The following is a 24456-nucleotide window of genomic DNA, read 5'->3' as shown; positions in this document are numbered from 1 at the left end:
CCACCATGCTAGGGTTGGCACTTGAGCCCTGAGAGGTTTTGGGGCTCCTGTATGACACAAGCACTGAGTGTCCCAGGCTTGGAGGACCTTCACAATTTTTACTCATCCCAGATCTTTTTGACTAAGTGTCTGCTCACCATCATCCTTGGGGATTACAGTGTTGGGTTTTTGTAGTTATAAGGCACTGGTTCTCGTATGAAGAAGATACAGGGGACCACAACAAGTATATCTGCTGTAAACTCATAACTTGCCAAGAGCAGAGCTATCTACATCTGCAGGGCTTTCTTTAGGCTTCTTAACTACCAGGCAGATGTGGTCCAAGATGAGCGTTCCTATGAAGCCAGGAAAAAGTCGGGGCATTTGAGAAAGGGACTCCAATGAGAAGGATGTTGGACGAATGCAGGGATGGCTTTCAGTTGTTCAGTTGTGTGAGGCTTCAGAACAGGCTCTTATTTGTCCCAGCATAATGAGAGTAGAGAGGGGATGTGAACTGTCTATAAATACATCAGAGAAGTAAGCACCAGGGACAGAGAGGAGCTAGTTCAGCTGGAGGACAGTGCTGGCACAGGAACAAATTGATAATAAACTGGCCGTGAATAAATTTCAGATGGAAATTAGAAGGAGCTTTTAATCAGTAAAAGGGTGAAGTTCTGGAACAGTCTTTCACTGGGATTTGGGGGCAAAAACTTAACTAGTTTGTAGATGGATCTTAATTGGTTTATTGAAGGGACTCTGTGGTGTGGTTGTCTCCAATATCAAGAGGGTGGGCTCCTTGACCTGTATGTCCCTCTAGTGCTGTGTTTCTACATATTATATTTAATAATGTCTTCTAAATTGCAGTGGGGACAGAAATGCAGTATTCTTCTAATTCGGTGTTGTTGTTGTTGCTGGTTTTTTTTTTTTTTTTTTTTTTTTTTGTTTTGTTTTGTTTTGTTTTTCTTCCAAAAAGCATATCAAACCTTAAATGCACAGGTTAGTGCCGGGGCACCTTTTTATTTACCCTATTTTAAAATGAAACCCGTGGGATAAATGAATTTGGTCACTAGGAGGACATTGGCCATATCTCTCTCCCTAATTTCATTTCTGAAACTTGCTTTTTGAAAAAATACTGGCTGTTTGGAACTGGAAGTGTTGGGGGATATATAGCATTCAAGGTCACAGTGTGATTAAGGACAGCAAGCTGCCATCACATACACTAGGTGTTAGCATAGCCTTGTCCAAAAAAAACCCCAGAAATTAATCATTACTGTTTGCTCTTTACCATAGTGGTAGACACTTCAAGGAATAGAGAAAGCAATTTCTTACTTATAAATTGTTTTACCCTTTTTCCTTTGAGCCATCACTCTCAGGTCCCTCCCTTCTGATCGACTGATTGACAGTTTCAATGGAAAAAGCAGTTGGCTGCTAAAAAAAACACACCACAACCTTCTCTCTAGTTTTGTACGTGGGAATGCAAGTTTGAAATGAATCCTGTGAGACTAATTGGATGTGATTGGCATCTGCCACTGGCACAGCGTGGAGAGGAAAGACCTGTGTTCCTGATGGGGAGAAAACCGACACCTTGCAGGATGTGATTCTTTCTCCTTCATTCATCATCTCTCAGCGTTCACAGCGATAGCTAAACAACAGAAAACAAATTCCAGGTTCCGAATCTGCTTTTTGAATTGCTGAAAAGCAAATCAACAGCCTGGTTCTTCCCAGGCTAAGAGGTCTCGGAAATTAACTCAAACAATGATGAATGTATCGCAATGCTGGAATTCCAGCTATGATTACTGTGTAAACATTATAATTAGCTTATCTGAGACAATGATTTATTTTACAATGAACATGGTACACTACTTGTGACTGTCAGCAGAATCTAATGCTAGTCCCCAAACTCATCTTTATTTTAAAAAAAGGTGAAATAAGCAGATCAAAGAGTGTGTGAGAAGAAAGCAATCTATATGCAACCACATTTAAGCTTAGAAAAAATCCTCTGCACAAAGGATGTGCCTTTATAGCGTGCAGTTTGTTTACGTAGGTTGTAGAAGATTTTGCTTGTCTTACTGAGTGCGGTAAGAGCTCTTTGCATTTGAGCTTTGAATTTGCATCAGAAACAGTGTTGCCAGCAGGAACAGAGAAGTGATCTTCCCCCATACTCGGCTCTGGTGAGGCCGCACCTCCAGTACTGTGTCCAGTTTTGAGCTCCTCACTGCAAGAAAGACATTGAAGCCCTGGAGAGTGTTCAAAGAAGCCCAACAAAGCTGGTGAGAGGTCTGGAGCACAGGCCTTAATATGAGCAGCGGCTGAAGGAGCTGGGATTGTTCAGTCTGGAGAAGAGGAGGCTCAGGGCAGACCTTACTGCTCTCTGTAACTACCTGAAGGGAGGCTGCAGTGAGCTGGGGGTCGGCCTCTTCTCTCGTGTAACTGGTGATAGAACTAGAGGGAAGGGCTGCAAGCTGCACCAGGGGAGATTTAGACAGGATGTTAGGGAATACTACTTCTCTGAAAGAGTGGTCAGGCACTGGAATGGGCTGCCCAAAGAGGTGATGGAGGCACCGACCCTGGAGGTGTTCAAGGAATACTTGGATGTTGTGTTGAGGGACATGGTTTAGTGAGAGCTATTGGTGATAGGTGAGTGATGGGACTGGATGATCATGTATGTCTTTTCCAACCTTGGTGTTTCTGTATTTCTGTGTCTTGCACGCTGGTGTGGCGCAAAGCATTCTGGCTGTGCACTCATCTGCTCTGGAGCTGTCTCCTGGTGCTGTGGGTTTGCCCCATCCTCTGGCATAGGCATGTTGGGAAGAGAGAGTGAGGGAGTTTTGAAGTGTTGCCCTTGGGGCCCTATGACTATGTAACCAAGTGCCACGCTGTTGGTACAGCACTGAATTTTAAAAAGATGTGTAAACAACCAAACTGTGCAAAAATTCCAATGAGGTTTTGGAAGAGGGAGGCTGACTTGAGTTTTGCAGGCGTTCATAGCATGAGGAGATGCCTGGGACAGGGCTAAATGCTAATTGAAACCAAGGAATGGATAAGAATACCATGGGCAAGGGAGTTGTGGGCACCAATGTCCCATCTGCTACTGAGGGGTCAGTGCTGAGCAGAATCAGGCTGCAGGCTACGTCCTAGCTGCCATCACTTCTTTTCATTTGAAGCAGTGGTAAAGCAGAAGGGAGAGAACTGAGCTCTCAGCTCAGCTGCTGGGATAAGAGATCTCTCAAGCACTTTGGTTGCAAACAAATCCAGCAACATTTGCAAAGGCTGAAAAATAAATGAGTGCAGCACACTGAGAGCTCAGGTCTGTTCAAGGTACCCAGTGATGTTGACCACATCTGCCATGGGCTGGGGGCTGGGGAGGCGGACAGTGCAGCACTGGTGGTCTGAGAAGATCCAGACAAGAGATCGTGGTGATGGGCTCAATCCTTGCTGCAGTCACACTGCTGGCAAGCTGACATCCAGGCGTATGGCAGAGCGACAGGCTGGGACACATGGGGACAGTTCTGGTGCAGAGGCAGATGGAAGCTGTCAGTGGGGAAACAGCAGCAGAATTTGTGCTTGCAGCAGAGGGGGGACCCTCTGAGAGGTAATCTGCAGCAAGAGATATGCCCCTGCCTTGGCAGGAGGTGTTTGTACCCATCCAGCAGCAGGAGGTGGCTTTCAGCAGTGGCACGTTGTGCTTGTAGCTCATCAGCACCCCATGCCTTGTCTCACCTTGAGTTCTCTCTGAGCCCAGCATCAATAGGTGGAAGCACCCCAACTGCTGGTGGGCATGGAGTGCCGATGAGTTCTGAGGCCAAATCCTATGACTTTCGAAGCTTCGTTATCTTTTCAAATCCATTCCTTAGAAGAAGGAATTCTCAGAAACCCAGATGTTTGCATGCAGATTTGTCTGTCAGAGGAAATCAACAGGAAATCGAATACTTGTTTAGCATTTTTCTCTCTGACCCTGTTCTCCTATGGCACGGTTGCTTGGGAGACCTGCGGAGCACTGAGGTCTCCCTTGCACAAACCCCAGCACAGTTGCCATATAATCGAACAGAAGTGCAGCAGAAATGTTGCTAAACTAACTTACAATTATTTGGTTTACTGGGGAGAGGAGCAGAAAAAAGCCCTGAACAATATTCACTTCAGTGGCTCTCACTGTGCTCACAGGAGAGGGATGGAACTGTGATTACCAGCCTAATGGCTGCATTGCTAGAGATTGCAGGGATTTTTTGTACAGCAATGCCAACTGCTGTTTTTATTTATACTATCTTATTTTTTTTTTGGTACCTCTTTTAGCGTTCTCTTTCATAAGGACACATAGGAGGCTCCCTGCTGCATTATCTCAGGGACTGTCTTTTTGTATTTCCCGTGTGCAGCTGCAGACTGCCATGGAAACAACTCCTGGTCCAATTGGAAGGCCTTTATTTAAAGCAAACAAACAAACAAACAAATTTCTTCAGTTGTTTTCAGATATTTTGATGCATGGGGACGTTTTTATAAAGAGAAGCAACGATTGATTTTTTTGGAATGTGGCTTTAATTAAATTGCAGGAGTAATATCTGGAAGGGTACTAACAAACTATGTTATTAAAGCAATAAAAGTGAAAGAAACAATGTATTGAGGACAAAGTAGGGGAAAGTAAGAGCAGAAAGATAGCTAATGAAAGGCAAGCAAGGCTTTGGCAGCCCTCTGCAGGGCAGAGAGGAGTTGGCGAAGGTCCAGCTGGAAGATGTTTCCTAATTAACTTTAATTCTCCTCTTTTGCATTCAGAATAGATTGCAATATTGTCATTTCTCCACCACGTGCATTTCTCTTGCTGATTTTTCCTCCCAAGCAGGAATTTTACGCTGAATGGTGAGCAAGTAAATAAATAAATAGAGTCAATTGCCACAAACCATCGTGGCTTCAAAGGCTACAGGAGATATGCTTTTAGTGCTCCTCTCAGAGCGCTGCGTTCAACTGCAGGAACTTCATTAACACCCTCATTAGCGCTATCAGATTCACTGCTGCAGCCTCTCACCGGGAGCTGCGAGCAGCAGCTGGGAGAGCGGATCAGCCTGAGCTAATGCATATGTTAATAACGCTAATGTTGTGGCATTTGGTGTCGCTGGAAGAGAGAGACAGTAAAATATCTGCGCCGTCTCCCGCGACACTTAAAAAGAAACAAAGGAGCAGTGCGACATAAAGTAAAGCTAGCTGCTGGGAATGTTGATAGTCAGTATTTAGAGGTTAGTGCGGTGTGTTGGAAAGTCAGCACAGTGTGCACGCAGAGACAGCCAGCGAATTATTCAGGAAGATGTGCTGTAATGCCCTCCACTGACAAGGAGAGCAAACTCACGTTTTGGGTGGAGAACCCAACCTGACACTGCTGACCACAGCCACACACATGGCCAGGGGGAGAGGGTAGGGCTGGTCTGCTCCACAAGACTCCGTGTTGTCGATTGGTGGTGTGCGTGTGTTGTGTGTGCCTGGTGAGGCAGGCAGAATGAGCAGCCAGTAGGTATTTCAGTGGCCCCGTCAGCTCTCCAGCTCTGTGGATGCGGGTTTTGGCCTGGTAAAGCCTGGTTTGCTGTGAATGTCAGCACCTCCATTCTGAAAGGTGAAAGTGGGAGCCAAGGTGATGGCTTGCTTGGATTCACACCTCGTGGTTTGTGCCATTTTCCTGCATCCTGAATGGCTGAGGGCTGTTTGGGTGTCTGCTGCCACAAGAGTTCCGCTGCTGCCGATTCCCACTCACTGAAATCACATCAATGTTGCATTAGCAAAGTGCGCCCGTGGACAGAGAGCTCCTCTGGTACTGAATGCTTACTAAGGGGACAGGATTAGCTGTGATGAATAGTTTTAAAAGGTGCAATGACTTCTTAATAGAATGATCTCATACATGCTGCCTTATAAATGCAACTTAATCCTGGTGTGAAAGACAGCCTTAGTGCCCCCGGACACTCGCTGGCACTGCGATACGGTGGAGCGTGCACTTCTCAGCTCAGGAATAAGTGAAACATTAATTTTGCATGAACTTCTCAAATCTAAAACAAGTTTTCACTCCTCACCTCGTTGCTGTATTGCCACCTGGTTCCTTTTATTCAGGTGGATAAAGCTTCTCTTGCCATCAGTGAATGCCTGAACCTGGGTATTTGTTGCATTGTTTACTGCGGGTTTGTTTTCCTGTACATAGTCTCTGTTAAATACTGATACATTTTCAATTACTTTTTTAATCTGATAAAGCTTTCAGCTAATTTCATTTCAGCTAATAAGCAATTCACCCTTCCAAACTGCTCTTTCAGATCTTTTATCTGAAATCCCAATCTCCATTCCAGGCACTGCTTTCTGCTCCCTGCTGAGGCTTTGCACACCAGAATGATGTGCAGCACACTGCAGTGACTCAATATTCATACACCCAAAAAGTGTTTGGTCCACCACTGGGTGTTTTTCCCCCCTCTGTATCTTTATATTCCACATTTGAATGTGTCGCAGTGCTGTACCAATGCACAGTGATAATGCCTTTGTATCAGAGTCTCTTGTGGCTGTGGATGAAACCTGCCCTCCAAATTACGTTGTGGTGACAAAACCCCAATGATCTGCAGAGCTGCAGTATGTGAGGACTGAGCAAGGGAGGCAGGAAGCCTCAAATTCCTCCCTGCAACAAATGTGTCTGGTCTGAACATCGTGGTTGGAGCTGCCAGGAGAAGGCTGAGCCAGCAGCAACACGGAGCCAGGAGCACGTTCCCCTGTGACCTGGGTATGGTTTTGTTGGTACTGGAGCAGTGAGTTGTGTTTAATGGTAATTATGAAGGCTTTCCTGTTTGCTTCTCAAAGTGCTTTGCTCCTCCTCATCAATCTCACACGGACACCTCCTGTGAGCCCAGTTTGTGTGCATGCAGTGGGATGTCTTCTTGCCAACTGTTGATACTTCCCATCTCCATATTGTGCTCTGGCATTACCAGGGTAAAATCCATGCCCCATCCTGCACGTACAGCCTTGTTGTGGCGTGCTGTGAATTGCCCACTGCTTCTAACACCTATAGAGACCTTGCATACAAAGTATCATCACGGAACCAATTTTTACTGTTGAATCAAATCCCATAGAAACTACTTTCTAATGGAAATGATAATGAAACTTTAATTATAACTGTGCTACTTGGTTCCCTGAGCATACACATCCCATTAGATGGTTTTCTGCTAAGATAGTGACATCTTTCAAGCTCATTTTCAAGCATATTAAAAAAAAAGAAAAAAAAGAAAAAAAAGGATGGTATTTTACCTATGATGTGTTACAACTGTTGGTATTTTTCCTGGGTTCATCAAAAACTCATCAGCATTAATCAGAGAATAATGTAGTTCCTTGGGTTATAGACTGAACAGAAAGATTTGTGTGAGCCAGAAACACATTTTTTGATCAAGTTTTGGATTTATAATCTTTTTGGAAACATGCAGTATATGTGAGGGCTCACACAGATGGTTATTTGGGCAGTGTGCTGCACAGGTTTTATTCAGGCCAGTGAATTCCATGTTTTAGAACCCACATTTTTGTCCTTTTCTGTGTGCACTTGAAACAGAAGAAGAAAAAAAGGTGGTGCAGTTCTTCTGATAGTGCTGGCTAATGGGGACACGAGGGCCTCTCAGCATTACGGCACTGGAAAGTTAGGAGAGATTTTTCACAGCTGCTTTTTGAAAAGGGGAAGAAAAAAGGCAGTCGATCCAATGCAGATAAATGTGAGAAAGGCCGATGTTCGTAGTTTAAAATAGCCCCAGAAAGCAATTACTCTTCTTGTGGGAAGTGTAGGATTCCTGGGTACTTCTTAAGCCTGTCCTGCAGGTACAAATACGCCTTTGAAAGTTCAGCCTGCTCACCGAGTCCTGCTGAGAGCACTGTTTTCTCTCCCAAGCTTTGTTGGTATCTGCAGCTCGTCTGTGCGAGCAGCGCCAGACTGCAGCAAAGAAAAGTTGACATTGCAACTGGGAAGCAAGCCTTCTTCTCTCCAAGACACAAGGGGCTTGCTTTTTGCAGATAAGGTGAACACCTCTGGCACCAGCAGTACCCTCAGGGTAAAATCAACATATTCCGGACACAGAATGGGAGTAAAGGATGTGACAGCAAAGGGAAAACGCTGCGGGATGACAGCGTGTGTTGAACAGAGGGCCTCTCTCTCTTTCTGTGTCCACAGGAACCTGGATGTTACTTTGAGCATGTTCCCTGTGCTCTCACTTCAGCTTTGTATTCCAGCTATTAATTTTTCAAAGCTCCTGGGGTGAGGAGCAGGAAAGGATGCTCATCCCACATATCTCTGCTAATTCTTCGCTCCTTGCTGCTGACCAAAGCATGAGTGGTAGGACAGGGGTTTTATGATCACAGAATCACAGAATTGTAGGGGTTGGAAGGGACCTGCAGAGATCATCGAGTCCAACCCCCTGCCAAAGCAGGCTCCCTATAGCAGGTCGCACAGGTAGGCATCCAGGCAGGTCTTGAACATCTCCAGAGAAGGAGACTCCACCACCTCCCTGGGCAGCCTGTTCCAGTGCTCCGTCACCTCACTGTAAAGAAGTTCTTGTGCATGTTTGTGTGGAACTTCCTATGCTGCAATTTCCAGCCGTTCCCCCTTGTCCTGTCTCCACTCACCACTGAAAACAGTCTGGCCTCGCCATTCTGCCCCCCACACCTTAGATATTTATACACCTGGATCAGGTCTCCTCTCAGTCTTTTTTTCAATGCAGTGATGCTTCCAGGTGAGTGTTAGCCCATGTGTGCTTCTGTAACAGAAGAAAAAAGAAAGGAGAGAGAAAGAAAAAACCTGTGTGTGCTGCTTAGGAGCACATTTTAACACCAGGAATAACCACCTCTGTAGGTCTGCATGCAGGAAAGTTCTGCACAGGCTTTGCTTAGGAGCAGGGACTGACCCTGAGTGGGAGTGCTCCACGTATACTCAGGGTTTCTCATTGAGTAATTCTGTCCTTCAGTGACACCTCTCTACCTTATGATCTCCTGCTTTCAAATGAACACACCATATGGAGCTCCCGCCTGCATGGAAATCTTTCCAAATCTGGGGAAATGCCCTTTATGCCCACAGTTTGACTTTCTACTCCAGAAACTCCCGTCAAAGTAAAAAAAAAAAACAACCAACAACAACAACCCACAACTACTGAAACACATGGATCTGTTTTTTTGGATTAGACTCCATCGTCCAGTTTTTAAAACTGAGCCCAGCCAAGATGTTAAAGATGCTTACAGATTTTCCCCCCCACCCCTGTCATGCCCCTTGTCAGTCCACGGGCAGCACCAGCAGCTGTGGGAGCACTGGCACAGCCCTGCCCTGTCCTCAGAGGTGCAGGAGCCTGGGTTGCAGGGTACCAAGGCTCTGACTGAGAAGAAAAGTACCTCATGGTGTGTGTGCAGGTACTAATGACTAAAGGCTTTTCCTTTGAGGGCTTGCAGAGGAATACCTCACTAAGGTACGCTTTTATAAGCATTAAGCCAATTTTGGCACTTGTGATAATCGCAAGATCCAAAAAACCGTAGGCAGAAAATTGTCTTTTTCTGGGAAAGAGTGCTGTTAATATTGAAATCATTACAGCAGCCAACTGTGTGAAGGGCATCTTTATTCCCTTCTGGCATACCTGAACTGTACCTCAATCAACGCAGGACGCATCTCCTTGCTTCTCTTTGCCTGACCAGATCTGATTAACTCAGTTGCCCACGTTCATTCGGGCTGCATGGTGTGACTAAGCTGGTCGCAGATGACCTCCTGTCTGTGTGACCCTTCAGCTGAAGAAATACAGCTCTGGAAATCAGAGTTGTATGTGAAATAACATAGAGGGTTCAGTATATTCAGTGAAAAGCCACAAGCGTGCGTTGTTGCTCTGTTGGAGCCCCTGGGTTTGATCCACAGGGATGGGGTGTGCCCACTCCTTGGTGTGGCCATTGGTCAAGTATGGAAAGTTCATCCTTTTCCAGAAAGAGAGGAAATCAGGGAAAGGTGGCCACAGCACCAGTCCAGGGAGGCAGGGAAGGAGCAGGGGAGGACACAGGAGCCGTGCAGCTCTCCAGCGTGCATGGGAAGTAAATTGGGGCGTTAAACAAAACCTCTGCTCTCAGCTGGCTGATGTTTCAAAGGAAAACATTTCAAACGCTGAGAGAGATTGTGCAGTTAGCCGGTGATGCAATTACATGGCTGTAAGCTGTAGAAACTCTTTCAGTGTGGCACATATTAAACCTTTCAGAGGTAGTGCTTTGATTTTTAATTTTACGCTGTTGGCAGGCAATCAGGGTCTTTAATAGTATGGGGGCCAGAGGGAAAATGTTTCAAAACAGCAAGGATCTTATCATAGTGTGCAATTAATGAATAATTATTAAAAACCAGAAATAGCTGGAAGAGCAGGCAAGAGCTGGCAGTACAATTCTCTGGTTTCAGGCCTGTAATGAAATCTCGAGAGAGGGAAGCATGATATGCAGCTTTGTGCAATTAAAGCTGGGATATTTTCCCCCTAGTTGAAAGATCAGTGATCTTGAAAAAACATACCTGTCACTACTTTGTTTTCAAGTCGTTTAATTGTCGTTGGTAAAATCTTTAACAAGCATGGTGACGTTCTTCAAGTTGGAGAGTTTTTTCCTGATGGGTAGGGATTCAGGTCTGGTTTCTGTTTTTGAGATGGTTGAAAAGAAGTGTGTCAGCATGCTGTGACTGTGGCAGCTGTGGGAAGGGGCTGCAGTGATGCTGCAGGTTGGGAGGAAGGGCTTCACATGCAGATCCAGGGCTGCGATGTGTGATGCTTTGCTGCAGGGAATGACTTTCTGTGGGGTGCCCAGAATGTGCCTTAGTGCTGGGAGTCTTCCTATTTCAGCAGAGGTTGGTGTCACAAGGCTGTGATGCTCTGCTGAGCTGCAGGTTCACCCATACTGTGTGGCTTTGGCACCGTGCAGCAGCCCCTTAAACCAGTAACTAAACCATAGAGCGTGGCTGTGTTCTACCTCTGGTCTTGTTTTTCTAATCCAAAGTGAACTTACTTTTTGCATTTCCATTTGGTGAACACAGGAACCTCCTCCCTGGCAGAGGGAGCAGCCTCCTGTTTCGCTTGTGGAGCTGCAGAAGAAGCAGACTGTGTGTGTCACACTTGTGCCTTGTCACTGATGGCCATTACTCGGGCAGTGACTCGCACGCGAGCTTAAAGATGCATTTGCTGGAGCATCCTGTTCTGTTGAGTACCGAGCTGCATTTGCTCACTGCTGTTTCATTATATATGAGCTAAACACAGAAAAAGTTATTTACAACTATCAGGCATTTCTACATGCAATATTAAGAGAGCTTTTTCCATTAGCTTCAAGAGAGGAGAGCTTGAACTTTATGTGTGTGGTTTGGTTTTTTTTGGCCGCTAACACCCCACATTCAAGTACCCAGTGCTTGAATCCCAAATCCCAAATTGTGAGCTGCTTGGATCTGCACCGAGCAGGAAATCTGTTGGTTTCTTGGAAGGCTTTCTGGCTTGAGAGCACTTCTATGTATTTATTTGGACACTTTGCCACAGAGCACGGCAGTGCTAAAGAACTCCTCCAACTGGCAGGTGCTGCAAGAAGCCATCAGAGTTCCCAGACACGATGCACTGCAGAGCAGCAGCCTGCTGCCTGGGACAGGGGACGCTGTGTGGTGAGGCACTGCCCCACATCGGATCAGCGGTCAGGAGTCCAGCTCCATTGCTGTGCAGGGGTCTCTGTGCTGCTATTCTCTTTTCTGGTTTGGGGGTTTTTTTGATTCCCTTTTTCCTGGCACTGCTGCCCACCTTGCTCAGGTTCAGGCTTTGAGCTGTAGTGCTCGTGAGAGGCTCTCAGTCCCATCGCTGTCCCCATCTCCTGAGCTTTGCATGTTGCAGAGGTGCCTGCAGCTGTTGGGCTCATGGCAAAGTGCACTGCAAGGTGCACTCTGTGCTCCTGAGAACAGGCTGATGTTCATTTGTTCCTGAAACAGAGCGGTGCTTTTTTCTCTTATTTCTCTCTTCTTTCTTCTTTCTCTTTCTTCAAGGAAAAACAAGGAGCTAATGCATGCACCCGTGCAGTTTGGCTCTGTCATTAACTTGCCGTTGTGCTGGACCTGCTGTAAGGCAGTGCCAGCTCGGCAGTCTCTAAGGAGCTCTAGGGTAAAGTGCTCTCGATTTTGAGACTGTTGTTGCCAGCTTATGGTTTGATTTATCTCTCCTTTCCAGGTGTGGAACTGAAAGTAAGCTGTCTGTGTAAATCACTAATTCAAGTAAGAGTGGGAGAGCAGCGCACAAGCTGCATATTTAAGTATCACTTAATGAGAAAAAAAAAAAAAGCACCTTATTCCATCTGCATGTACAGTGCAAATTTTTTCTCTGAAAATGTTGGATGGGTCAAGTGTCCTTTGGAGTTCCTGCTGCTGCTCATCTTGTTATGAGAGCCCCATGATTGTGCCGTGGGGACGTGGGCTGCCCGAGGCCTGAGCCCAGCCTGCACCAGTGGGAGTGCTGCCCTGCTGAGGGGCTCCTGAGGTGCCGTGTGTACAGAACGTGCTGTGAGAATGAAAGAAAGAACCTTCTTTTGAAAACATCCAACTTTTGGGTGCCTGTTGTCTTCTTTCTGCAGTTACCCGCGCTCCCATTATGAAGCGAAATATCTTGCTTTAGAAAAGGGAGCAAACAAACAGTAACACCACCTTCTGATTTATTGGTGTGATTTTATTTTATTTTTTGCAGAGGCCATCTCTAGCAGGCTTCTCTCTTGTTGCTGAAAACACAGCATTGTACGTAAGATTGTCTTGTTCAGACCAATTTGCTAAATTTTCATTTAGTTTCCAAGCGGTTCCTTTTGTCGAGGCTTCATTTTGCTCAGACTGGCAACTCAAGAGGTTTCCTGTAGCTTAGCGAGATTGCTTTTCAATTGGCACATTATTCAGTCATGAAATGTTTCTTTAGTATATGAGCACGGTTTTATTACAAGTATGAGGCTGAGTGCAGAACAACCACTATTTTGGCCAAATAACGAATGTAAAATTAAGCAGAGCCTTCTTCGTACCCTGCGATGGCTTTCTATGCTGCGTGCTTGGGTTTAAGGATTTACTGAAAACCTCCTGTAGGGAGTAGTAATGTGATTGACTGCACACGGAATTTAAGCAGTAATGCAGTATATTGTAGAAACACGGGGACATGAGTAAGAAATGAAACCATTTTCCTATTATCAGAAGGTAAAAGCAAGTAATTTTAGACTTCGTGATCAGCTGCTAATTAAATCCATCTTGGACTGCACTCAGCACCGGACCCTATTGTGGCACAGGTGCAATTTCTGTGCTGTGCAGCAGCCCTCTTAGATCTGGTTCTGTTCCATGCTGTTGCCTGTTGTTTATTGATGTACATGATTGTTTGTACCTAACTGGAATTAGTTTCCACCTCCGCAGGTTGGTATTTTTTTGTGTGTATCCAATACAGTTAACTTAGGTAAATGGAAAGCAGTGGGGGAGAAATATCTGTTTCTGAAGATGTCATGGGGTGTTACAGAGATGATGCAGATGGCAGATTCTCCCTGCAAATTGTGTGGCAGAGAATCAGGGGACCTTTTGTGTTCCAGCTGCATAAAGGGAAGAGGCTGAGGCTCCTGCCTGTGCCCTGGGGCAGATCTCCTGCCTGGCTGTGCTGTGTGAGCTTTGCCACCAGAGGTTGGCTGCCCCATGTGCCCAGGGACAGGCTGGCTTTGTAGTGGCAGCCATGGTGGTACCAGGTCCTCATCCTTCAGGAGTGAGTCTGTTTGCTCTGAGAGAGCCCCTTGTCTTCTGTGGCTACTGGTTACAGAAGTTTATTGCCAGAGGAGGAGGTGGTTTAGACTTTTTGTTTCAGTCTCTAACTCTTAACTATTTCTATTAGTGCTGGGGAGCGAGAGCTTCCCTATTTAGTAGGTGAAAACTGTACAGAGCTCAAGATGAAGGAATTTGAAAATCTCTCCCAGGGTGGCTGAGCTGGTAGGTCTGGATAGGAAACGTTATGTCACAGCTCTGGAATGGGGATAAGAGATGAGAGGCTCCTGGCTGCCTTAACAGGGCAGAGCAGTGGCTGAAGCTGTATAGGAGCGTTTATTTCTGTGGCAGTATGGGTCAAACCGAGGAGCAGCAGTTGAATTTAAGTTGCATAGGGAAGTCTCTCAATGCTTATACTTGCTGTGAATGCTGATATTTAGTCATCCATCTTTCACAGTCATATATTTATTACATTTGGAGGGGTAATTGTAAAAGCCTTTGCTCCATCATTGTGGTCCTATGTGCTCAAAGCTGGTGCCTGCTGCATTGGGCTGGAAGAGTGTTCTGTAACTCACTGTAGGGCAGGTTTAGTCCTTGTTAAAATCCCCTACATCTTCACTTGCCCCAGAAATCATCCTAGTTTTGAAAAAACGTACCCTGTAAGATTTGCATAAAAAAAGGAACAGCACTGTTCCCTTAAGTGAAAAATCATTATAAGGGGGTTTACTTCAAATGCAGGAAAATGGGCTGATCTCTTCAGTGAGTACCGAGGAGCAGGATGGAGCCTGCACTCACACCGCTGCCTGGCTTTGGGGTGCTCCCTGCACGGCCCTGTGCTGCTCTGACTGGGCGGCACGGTCCCAGGCTGAGCAGTGCTCCTGTGGGTCTGTGACCGGGTGTCTGTCTGTCCACACACCGCCTTGCACAGAACCTTGGCCTTCTCACCTGGCATGGGGAGGCTTTTAGGCTTTGAATTAGGCTGCTGAAAGGTGGTGGTGAAGGAGGGGTGCTCTTTGTCTTGCACACGTGTTTCTTGAGAAGGACTGAAAAAAGTTTTGACATGTCTGCTCTCAGTGTGCTTCTCTCACTGAATGGCACTGAAATGTGTGTAGAGTGAGGAGCAGGTGCTGGCAGAGGAGGGCCTTGCTCCTGCAGGACGCTGGGGAGCAGCAGGGCACAGCTGGGGCATTTGCTGCCTTCACTGCCACCCATAGCTCTGATCGGAATTATCCAAGGGCAAGCCTGACTTAAATCTGAAACTGCCTGCTTGTGCCATGGCTGCCTTCCATGCCCTCTGCTAGCACCCGGCTAGGATGTGCTTCCAGGGGTCAGGATGGAATATCGGGGCTTTATCCACCTGCGCTTTGGGAACAGCTGCTGTGAGTGGGGAACCCGACGTGCCCGCTGTCTCTGCTCCTTCCATCAGATAGTGGCCTCTCACTCTGAAGTCTCTCTTTCTATTATCTCACAGGACAGATTCTGGGCAAGAAACTTTCCCAGCTCTCCTGCAAACTGCACTGTTCCTCAGACCTTAAAGTAAACGGGTGCTGGTGACAGGTGGAACTTTGGCTGCTGCTCAGACCACGTTTGTTTATCGTTTTCCTTCTGAAAAGGAATCTGTTCAAAGCACAGAAACACTTGCTGTTGTCAGAAAGGGAAGGTGGTCGGTGTGTCTGCTCCCTGCATGCAGATCTTGGTGCAGATCTGGAGAGCTGCATGTAATTTCTGTGGCAGTTTGCCTTGGTTTCTGTTCTCACTTGGGCTGCTGCACGTAAACCCCCAATTGTGTTTGGTTTTTAAAGCAGCTGGCAGTCCTCATCTTGCTACCATTCGTGCTTCAATAATTCCATTTTCATCACACTAGCTATGATGCAAGTTTTCTTCATCTGAGTGCTTTCGGTACAGCAGTCTGCCTTGGAGGTTGGTAGCACCACTTTCGTTTAGGAAGAGCTTTGCTGGTTCCCCTTAAGGCGATTGGTTCCATATAATGCACAGCTCAGTCCCTGGCGAGCTCACGGTGCCGCGTGGATCTGCTGAGCTGCTGCTTTGTTTCCGTATTTGTATTCTGCAGCGGATTGTTCAATGATTCCTCCTGCTGAACTGCAGTAGATGAGCTGTTTAACGTTGCGATGGTTGGGTTTGTAATGTAAAAACAAAAAAGCTCTCAATTCCAAATTGTGTTTGCTAGTTAGAACGCTGAATTTAAATGAGATTTATATGGAAAATGTATTTTTCCATTGTTTTGCCACTGTAGAAGGACAATAAGACTTCAGTCTTTCTAAAAGGAAATCAAAGCAACCATGGCAGAAATTTGTTTTGCAAGGAAGAAACATCAATAAAAACTAAGCCCATTGCCTTCTACACATTTGTGTCCATATTAGCATTTTTTAAAAATATTTTCTCAGTACAGAAATAACTGTTTCCAACAAGCATGTTTTTTCCGACAGCTGGAATGTTAAAATTCTGAAAGATGAGCAATTTAAAGTATATTTATTGTACCACAGTATGTCTTTGGGTGGTGATTTTGTGTCTATTTCCACAGTACTCTTGATCGTCTTTCCCCTAAATTAGCCCTGATTTAAATGCTGTGTCTCTACGGGGGAAGCATTGGACCAAATGAAAATGAAGGCCTTCAAAGCTGGCGCAGGATGTTGGAGCTGTTAGTGATACACCATGTGAGGTGGGCACCCCAAGGAAAGGTGGGCACCCCATGTGGATCACTGCTGCAAATGCCACACTGGTATCAGTTGTGCCAGTGTGGGCACAGTGCACCCGCAGTCCTCCCATCACCAGTGCCCTTGCAGTTGGAATATTGAAGCCAAGGAGCAAGCTAAACTCGTGTTTGAAATACAAATCTTTGCATGAAGAAGAAATAACTGCCCTTTCAAGGCAGGAGCTGTGTGGGGAGGTGCTGCTGCTCCTGTAGAATGCTATGGTACTGTCCTCACCTCATGATCTGTAAGTATTAACATGAACATGATTTCCACCAGTGATGTGTGAGCAGTGAGCAGATGTCTTCTGAGCACACACCGCGACTTCAGGCACTGCTCACATTCAAACAGAGGCAGCACCTCTGTCATGAGCCTTCCTGCAGTGTTTGTAGCTGTTTGCTGCTGTTTGTGCTGTGAAATGACAGTATTTAACAATATTTGAGAATCACACCTTGACCTTGCTAAGAACTGAAGGTAATTGTGAGATATTTTAAGTTGCCAACAAGTAAAACTGTTACTGCTTGTGTCTTGGGTAATTCTATGTTCCCCTGATGACTTGAGATGCTTGTAGCCCATGTGGATGTCTGGGGGAGCCTGGAGGATTTACACCAGCAAACAGTCACCTGTGAGATCAGGTATCAAAAGCAGCTGCAGAAGGTTCACAGTTGTGTGATGTTCTTCTCAGTGCACCTGACAGCTCCTGCTCCTAGCGGAAGCTTTTCAGGGATAAAAATATATTCCCTGCATTGTCACCACTCAACACATGGATACGGTTCTGTTTTAAGGAAGGAAATGACATTTACAGGAAGAATGGTTGCACTGCCTTGGCATATGTGATCCAGAGAAACCATTTATGGTGTCTTCAGCAGGGAGAAAGACAACTCTGTCCTCAATAGTGACTTATTTATTACAACTTTGCAGTTTTATATCATTTATTGCACCAAGAGGCAGCTTGCTGGTTTGTCTGTGCCCTTCATTTCCTGCACCTTTTTGTGAGACAGCACTGTCCTCACGTCCTGACACCAGCAAGTCACTTGTGAGCCCTGGGGTGAGCACTGTGAGCACAAGATGGCCCCAGGTCTCTCTGCAGGCTGCAGGAATCCCTGCCCGATGTGGGAGCTGCCGCCAGATGTGGCTTCCCGCTGTGTGACCCAGACCACAGGTTAACTCTCCCAGGCTGCATTTACAAAGCCAGCTGGTTGGGGGCCAGTGCCAACTCATTCCATGAAGGGCAAAGCATTGTTTGCCAGAGCTGTGTGCAGGTTTGTCTGTGGCCCCTGCTGCGCTCCCTGCATTCCCAGCACAGCTGGGAATAGAGGCTGGGCCTTATCACTGGGAGCTTGATGCTGGCTGTACCTTCTCAAAACACACCCTGTAGTCACTGCTGGAAGGGGATACTTGGTGTATTACCACCCTCCCTGGCAGAGAAGCATTTTTGAAAGGTAAATCTCCAGTCTGCAAGCTGAGGATGGAAGGAGCAGAGTTGGTGGAGCTCATACAAAATGTATGTAGCAATGCATGTATTGACTCATTTCGGCGAATATCAGAATTTATTGTCCCTTGAACTAAATATTGACACAGACAAAGCAGTGTCAATATTTATCTCTCAGGTTAATACATTTTTATATTCACCTCAACATCCATCAATATGTGCTTACTTTTACTGCGATGTTTGTCCTTCAGCAAGGAAACTTGCATGTGCATGAGTGAGGGAGGTTTATATTAATGTTCCTTTCCTCTTTTAATCTTCATCAGATGCTTTATCCCGCACATGGAATGCAGCACAGGCCCCACTCAAGCAAATCCCTTATTGATGGTTGTGGCACTGGGTGCAGGGCTGAGCAATTGATTTCTGGGTGATGTGACCTGTCACTGACAGAAAGGGCAGCAGAGCCACCTTTGTTTTATAGCCTGCCTGCTCGGTGCCACTGCAATTGAGCCAGATCCGCTCACAGATCCTGAGAGGGAGTGTGGAGCCAGGGGAACAGGCTGACAGCTTGAGAGCTGCAGGGAATCGCTGCCTACTGAAGGTTGATCTTAGAGTGTGAATGGGGCACTGGTGAGTGGGCCAGGCCCCCAGATTGAACTTGCCTCATGCCTGTACGTGGGGCACTGTGTCTGAGTGTGCCTGAAATGGTATTTGGGTGCTTGCTTTCATTAATACCAGTGTTATATTCAGGCAGCACCTTTATGGGGCAGCCCCTGCTGCCACATGGGCAGCTGCCTTGCTTTCCTTGCTCAGGGATGAGGCAGAGCTGCGGCAACTTCAGTAACAGCTGTTTGGATGCTGACATTTAAGTGGCAATCGTCAGTAGACACGGCAGCATATGGTGGCTGGCATGTCACATGCAGCCAAGTGCAGGCAGCTGGGAGGCAGTGCTGCATGGAGCTGCACTGAGGTGCATCTCAGCGACTGCTGTGTGGTGCAGTTTGGGGCTAGGCACTTTTTTAGGGCAGGCTGGAGCCACAGCAGAGGAATGGATTTTGTCCATGCTTACAGTGAAAAGTAAGATTGCCAAGTCCTGGTTAAAATAATGAACATACATAAATACATGCCCCAAACCCACCTCCCAAAAGTAACATTCTCAATTAGCAATTCAGTCTCTGTTTTTTCTTGTCTGGAGTTTGGAGAGTTTGGTGGTGACTGAGCTGCCAACCACCCCAAGCACAGAAGTGAGTGGTTGGGTTTTCAGAGCTGCAGTTAGCAGAATCCCATAGGGACAAGAGCTTTCTCCGTGCTTAGCACTGCATGGCAATGGTGAACTTACTAGTGAGGGATGGGCTCGTATTCTTGTCTCTTGCAAGCTGCTACCTGTGATGGGAAGATGCTGTGACGAAGGTGTGGGGTGTTCATGCTCTGCTGTGCCTTTGAGTATAAAGGGGTCAAGTGTGTGAGTGTGTCACAAGTGCTGAAACAACTCCCTGTGAACCAAGTGCCTGGCTGCCTGCACTTGAGTCATAACTCAGTAACCATATGCCTGCATTCCACAGGCAATTGCCAATTTAAATGTCAGTTTACAAGCAGATGTTGAAAACCTTCCTTTGCACTATTGATTAAATTACAGAAAACCAAAGTTTGAGGCTTAACTCTGCTTGAACCCAAGCAGTGTGTGTGGAGCAGTAGTGGACGGGCAGGGCTGGGCCTCGTGGGCAGATGGGAGCAAGCACGGGTGACCCCGTCAGCCTCGGGTAATGGCCCATGGCAGCCAGATGAAGGATGCTCCTGGCGTTTTCTAGTGACAGTATCTTTAGACAACTTCAAGGTCTGTGGGCAGGCTGGCAGGGGCTGGGGTAGAGGGAAAACGTAGGACTATAAGCCTCTGTTACACAGATTTAAGCTCTCAGGTGCAGAAAAGACAGAAAAATATATCAGTCCAATAGAAGAACAAGTGCAATGAGGGAGGGAGGGAGTGGAAGGAAGCCCTCTCTACCCTACCAGACGTCTGCATGCATTTAAAATCCTTCCCAGTGAAGTTCATAATGAATTTAATTCAGTCCCCTACGGCCCAGAGGAATGTTCAGAGCAATAAAAAGTATTGCTAAGGGAGAGATGGCTGCCAAGCTCCTGTGCTGTGCCAGTGATGCTTATTTATTATCGGCACTTAGCGCTGCGTTTATTTTACTACTTAAATGGTCCTTTGTCACATATTAAGAATTAATACTATAAGATGCACTTTTGGGAAGTTACAATAACAATTCCCAAACTTAAATTGTTGAATTTGTACACTTTAAAAGAGATTGTCTTATTTTTCTTTTTAGACTAAACTATTAATTGAATGCGGCATTTCCTGACTTTGGCTTAGCTATGTAAGTGGGTTTAGCCGAGCATCTTTTCGTGTCTACTTATTGTAGTTGTTGTTACACTGCAATATCAGCACCACTGTTCCACGAATTATAAGCTCAAACACTTACTTGCAGGTGGAGATGCTGTCACTTGTGCAGTCTCCAGATAACGCCGGGGCTCCTGGGCTCTGCAGGCACGGTCTGGTGCCTTTCTGAAGATTAAATTGAGTGATTCAAATGTGTACTGGAAATTTCAGGCACAAGAGGTGGAGGTCGTTTGAACAAAACATTACTTTGTATATAAACATTACTCCAGGGGACAATTTCTGCTCTCACCTAGCCTGCCACTTCAACACAAAGTCAGGAAAGTGGAAAAGAATATGGATGTAGGAGTTGTTTTCACTTTAATAAGGAGCGGAAGGGAAAGTTGAAGATGAGATGAAGAGAGTTTAATTCCTAACACACAGCAACTTCTGGGGGAAAATGCACACGTACGGGTACAGGATGCACTCTGATTTACATTCAAGTTGAGACGAAGTGGTTTAAGCACCTTCTGCTCATTACATCGCAAGACTAAAATCTATATAGCCTGTATACGAGTTCAACTTGATTGCAGCAATAATTCAGTCAAAATATTTACTGTGCTAAGGTCTGAATGTAAAGCTTTTCTTTCGGTGCACTTGGGCTTACTTCTTCATACTTGGAAGTATGAACAGCTGGAAAAAATAATGGGAATTTGTCAGCAGGCTTACTTACATGGTGCAGCTCATTTGAAGCAGTACATGCTTCTTGCTTTTCCAGGTGCAACAATTCACCATTACTTATTCCTGGCAAGGGATGAGGTTCTACAGATTCTGCTTCTCAAAGCCGGAGCTTTGCCACACCATGCAAGGGCACCAGCAGCTCATTTTTCACTTGCTGTACACACAGCAAAACACTCGATCGCCAGAACAAAAGAGTCTGAAGGATATAAGGGGGAAGCTCAGACATTTGGCAGTTTGGACTAAAAAGAAAAGTCAATGACAAAGAATTCAGATACAAGTGAAAAATGAGACTTCCTAGTGCACTGCATTTGAGTTTGCATGCACTATTTGCTGACAGCTTTTCACAGCATCAGTCACAATTTAGGGAACTATTAATCAGCATGATGAAATATCCTTTTTCTAACTAGCAACAAAAAAATTTACACAATAGACCTTATTTTCCCTTGAAGGATACCATCCGGTAAGCACAAAGACCACAAATCAAGGTCTGTACAATTCTCACCCAATTTTAAGCTGCACAGGAGAAAACACTCAGTGCAGTCACTGCTCGGGGCTTCTTGTTCTCTGCTGGCCTATGCCAGGACTGCTGTCTGGGTATTTGTTCTGCTGACAGCGGAGAAAAAAAGCACAGAAAAGATTTGCAGGAGTAATAAATAGTTCAGATTAACTGATGGCAGAGATGCTGCAGAAGTCAGAGAAGAGTCAGCCAAGCAGAGAGGCACAGCATGGCTACGAACAGGGATGAGAGCAGGGACCCACGGCTGTGGGTGTAAGAGGAGTTAACAGAAACAGCAAAGGGCACTTGTCACACCTACTGAAAACAAGCTGCCTGGCCTCCTCCCTGCCCATCCATTTCTCCATGGCTGTGTTTTTCAGGTACTTTTCCCTCAAAACCACTGTGACATCAAGTGATTATGAAAGCAAATGATCAAAAAGATGACCTTTATTTGGGAACTGTCATACAATGAGATCATGTGTTCTTGTTTTTTTTTTTTAAAGTAACTATGGCTTTCATTAAGGTGGTTTTTTTTTTTTGTTTTTGTTTGTTTTTTTTTTACCCCCAATCAAAGTGGTAGTGGTGAAGAGAACCAGTGCACAGCCTCCTAAGTTCTGGCAGCTTCAGAGTTACGAAAAAAATTGCTTCTCATTTCTGTCCTCCTTTCCCCTTCTATTCGTGACTTCTCACTAGTAAGATGACTGCATAATGGACTATTTCAGAATTGCCTTCCCAGTGATCTTTTTAATGACATTCTAGACAGGTAAGAATTAAGATGTGTCTGTGCTCCTGTTGGGAAGGGAGGCAAGACGCTGGAGGAGATAAACAGCGTAACAAGTGTCTGTGGGAAGTGTAAGTGTAAACCATTCACCACTGAGATACTCTCTACTACTTTGCGCACCTGCAGCAGAGAAGCCAACCTGCAGCTTCCACTCCTTCTTAAGCACTCAGATAAGGCACGTTTCCTGCAAAGAGAAAAACAAAGTGGAAGCAGTAAACTTGTGATCATGTTCTGTTTCAGAAGCTTCAGGGGGAAGTGTTGAGGAGAAATCATTTTGTCTCCCTTGCATTTTAAGTGAAGAGTGGGATGCCCAGCATGTGCCCATATCAGCAGCACCGCAGCATCGCCCCTGCTCAGCCTCCTGCTCACAGCACTCACCTGTCCCTCCAGGGCCAATGGTGCCATCTCTGCCATAGCACTGCAGCCCTCCTGGCTGTGGAGATGGAGCTCTCAACACTGAAGTCACTCCCTTTTTAATGCCATTAGTGATGCAGCAACGTGTCTTTATATTCACATATAAATACAGAATGGTCAGATACCGCCTTTTGGAGCAGAATTTATGATCTGAAACCACTTACATTTCTGTGACCAGGCTTGGGTTTTTCTCATTTACATTCATAATTTAATTCCACTGGAATTCCATTCTTAAGAAAGTCCAACATATCTTAATTACCATAAAAAGATCCATACATACTTAAAAATATCTTCTGTAAGAGGAAATTTACCAAAAATAACACCAAATATATTTTTACGCATTTTTTTTTTTGCTTTTTTTTTTTTTGTCAAGTACAAACAAGAATCTGATCTCTTCTGGGTATTGCCTGATCTTATATGGCTATCGGTTCTATTTATTTTGTTTGCTTTTCCAAAGCAAAGGGAAAAACATAAGAAATGTAGGAATGCAGAGCAAACCAAATATCCATTCTTTCCAAAGATACAGGTATCGATGAAAGAACATGGAAAATAAATAAATGAAAACAGGTACAAAGGACCACTATCCAAGCACTGTGCAGTCTTTTGTCGTAGCATTTTATACACTGCAATGACCTTGTAAGTTACCAAAACAAACAAAAAATGCTGCTGGCAGAAAAAGCTGTTAAGCAAAACACTGAAAAATTGGTATTATTTCCTAACAAGTAAGTGCAGAACTGATACTTAATACCGTATGCTTCCCCCCCACCCAAGTATTCACACTTCTCCCTCTTTTTGCTCATAGGACTGATTGTTGCAACCCTGGCAGTATGCTGGATGCCGAACCAGATTAGAAGGATCATGGCTGCTGCTAAACCAAAGCAGGACTGGACCGTCCCCTACTTCAGGGCATATATCATTCTCCTTCCCATCGCTGATATTTTCTTCTATCTCAGTTCCGTGGTGAATCCCCTGCTGTACAATATCTCTTCTCAGCAGTTCCGCAGTGTGTTTCTGCAGGTCCTCCGCTGCCACCTGACAATAGAGCACGCCAACAAAGAGAAGTTCCTCAGAGCCAACCTGAGCTCCAGAGCAAGGAGCAGCCGGTCTCTACGCCCACTGCTCTTCATTTCCTCCAAGCGCAGCTCTTCCACAAGGAGCAATAGCAAAGGTTTAAGTACTTCTCAGAATGAGGCCAACCCCGACTGCAGTCTGCAGAAGTCAGATCTTGAATTGCAGGAGCACAGCTTGGAAGTAGTGCCACTAGAGACGAGCTCAAAGCCTGGCCCAGATGCACAGAATGGCCTTTGTGAACACGAAGTATGACTTCATAAGGCAGTGGGCAGCAATGAACATCAAAACACGTGAACTGAAGTGGCCAAGGACTTGACTACATCTTAATAACACAATGGATTTGGTTCCAGTTATGCAAAAAGGAGTTCCATATCCTGCTGTTGAATTTCCAGTGTGCACTTAAAAAAATCTCAATCTGCTAACAGAATTCACAGAATCACACAATCACAGAAAATATTAGGGGTTGGAAGGGACCTCTAGAGACATTGAGGCCAACCCCCCTGCTCTGTCAGGCTCCCTACAGCAGGTCACACAGGAAAGCATCCAAGTGGGTCTTGACTATCTCCAGAGGAGACTCCACAACCTCTCCAGGCAGCCTGTTCCAGTGCTCCAGAGTAAAGTTCTTCCTCGCATTAGGATGGAACTTCCTGTGTTCCGGTTTCTGCATTAGCTGCCAGAAGTATCAGCCTCCTTCCCCACAGCCGCTGAACTTCCCTCGCTGTAGATAGAGACTTAAA

The 24456-nt window shown here is 45.7% G+C and overlaps 1 protein-coding gene and 1 long non-coding RNA gene across 3 annotated transcripts in view; one reads left to right on the top strand and one right to left on the bottom strand.

Annotated features, from left to right (window-relative positions):
- The window catches only part of GPR39 (G protein-coupled receptor 39), a 65168-nt gene extending 41197 nt beyond the window's left edge, over positions 1-23971 (top strand). For both annotated transcript variants that reach the window (XM_052676215.1, XM_052676216.1), the window contains exon 3: positions 23451-23971. In XM_052676215.1, coding sequence (XP_052532175.1) covers positions 23451-23971 — 521 coding nt within the window. The remainder of the gene's footprint in view (positions 1-23450) is intronic.
- LOC128077260 (uncharacterized) lies at positions 20581-23457 on the bottom strand. Its single transcript, XR_008204906.1, has 2 exons — positions 22355-23457; positions 20581-20909 (listed from the first exon to the last, which is right to left on the bottom strand). It is a non-coding gene; the product is annotated as an uncharacterized LOC128077260 (long non-coding RNA).
- Positions 23972-24456: the final 485 nt, after the last annotated feature.

Source organism: Tympanuchus pallidicinctus, unplaced genomic scaffold, assembly GCF_026119805.1.
Source record: "Tympanuchus pallidicinctus isolate F22 unplaced genomic scaffold, pur_lepc_1.0 scaffold15, whole genome shotgun sequence".
In the NCBI taxonomy this organism is placed as follows: domain Eukaryota; kingdom Metazoa; phylum Chordata; class Aves; order Galliformes; family Phasianidae; genus Tympanuchus; species Tympanuchus pallidicinctus.
The sequence above is the reverse complement of the archived record's forward strand: the minus strand, read 5'-3'. Positions and strand labels throughout refer to the sequence as shown.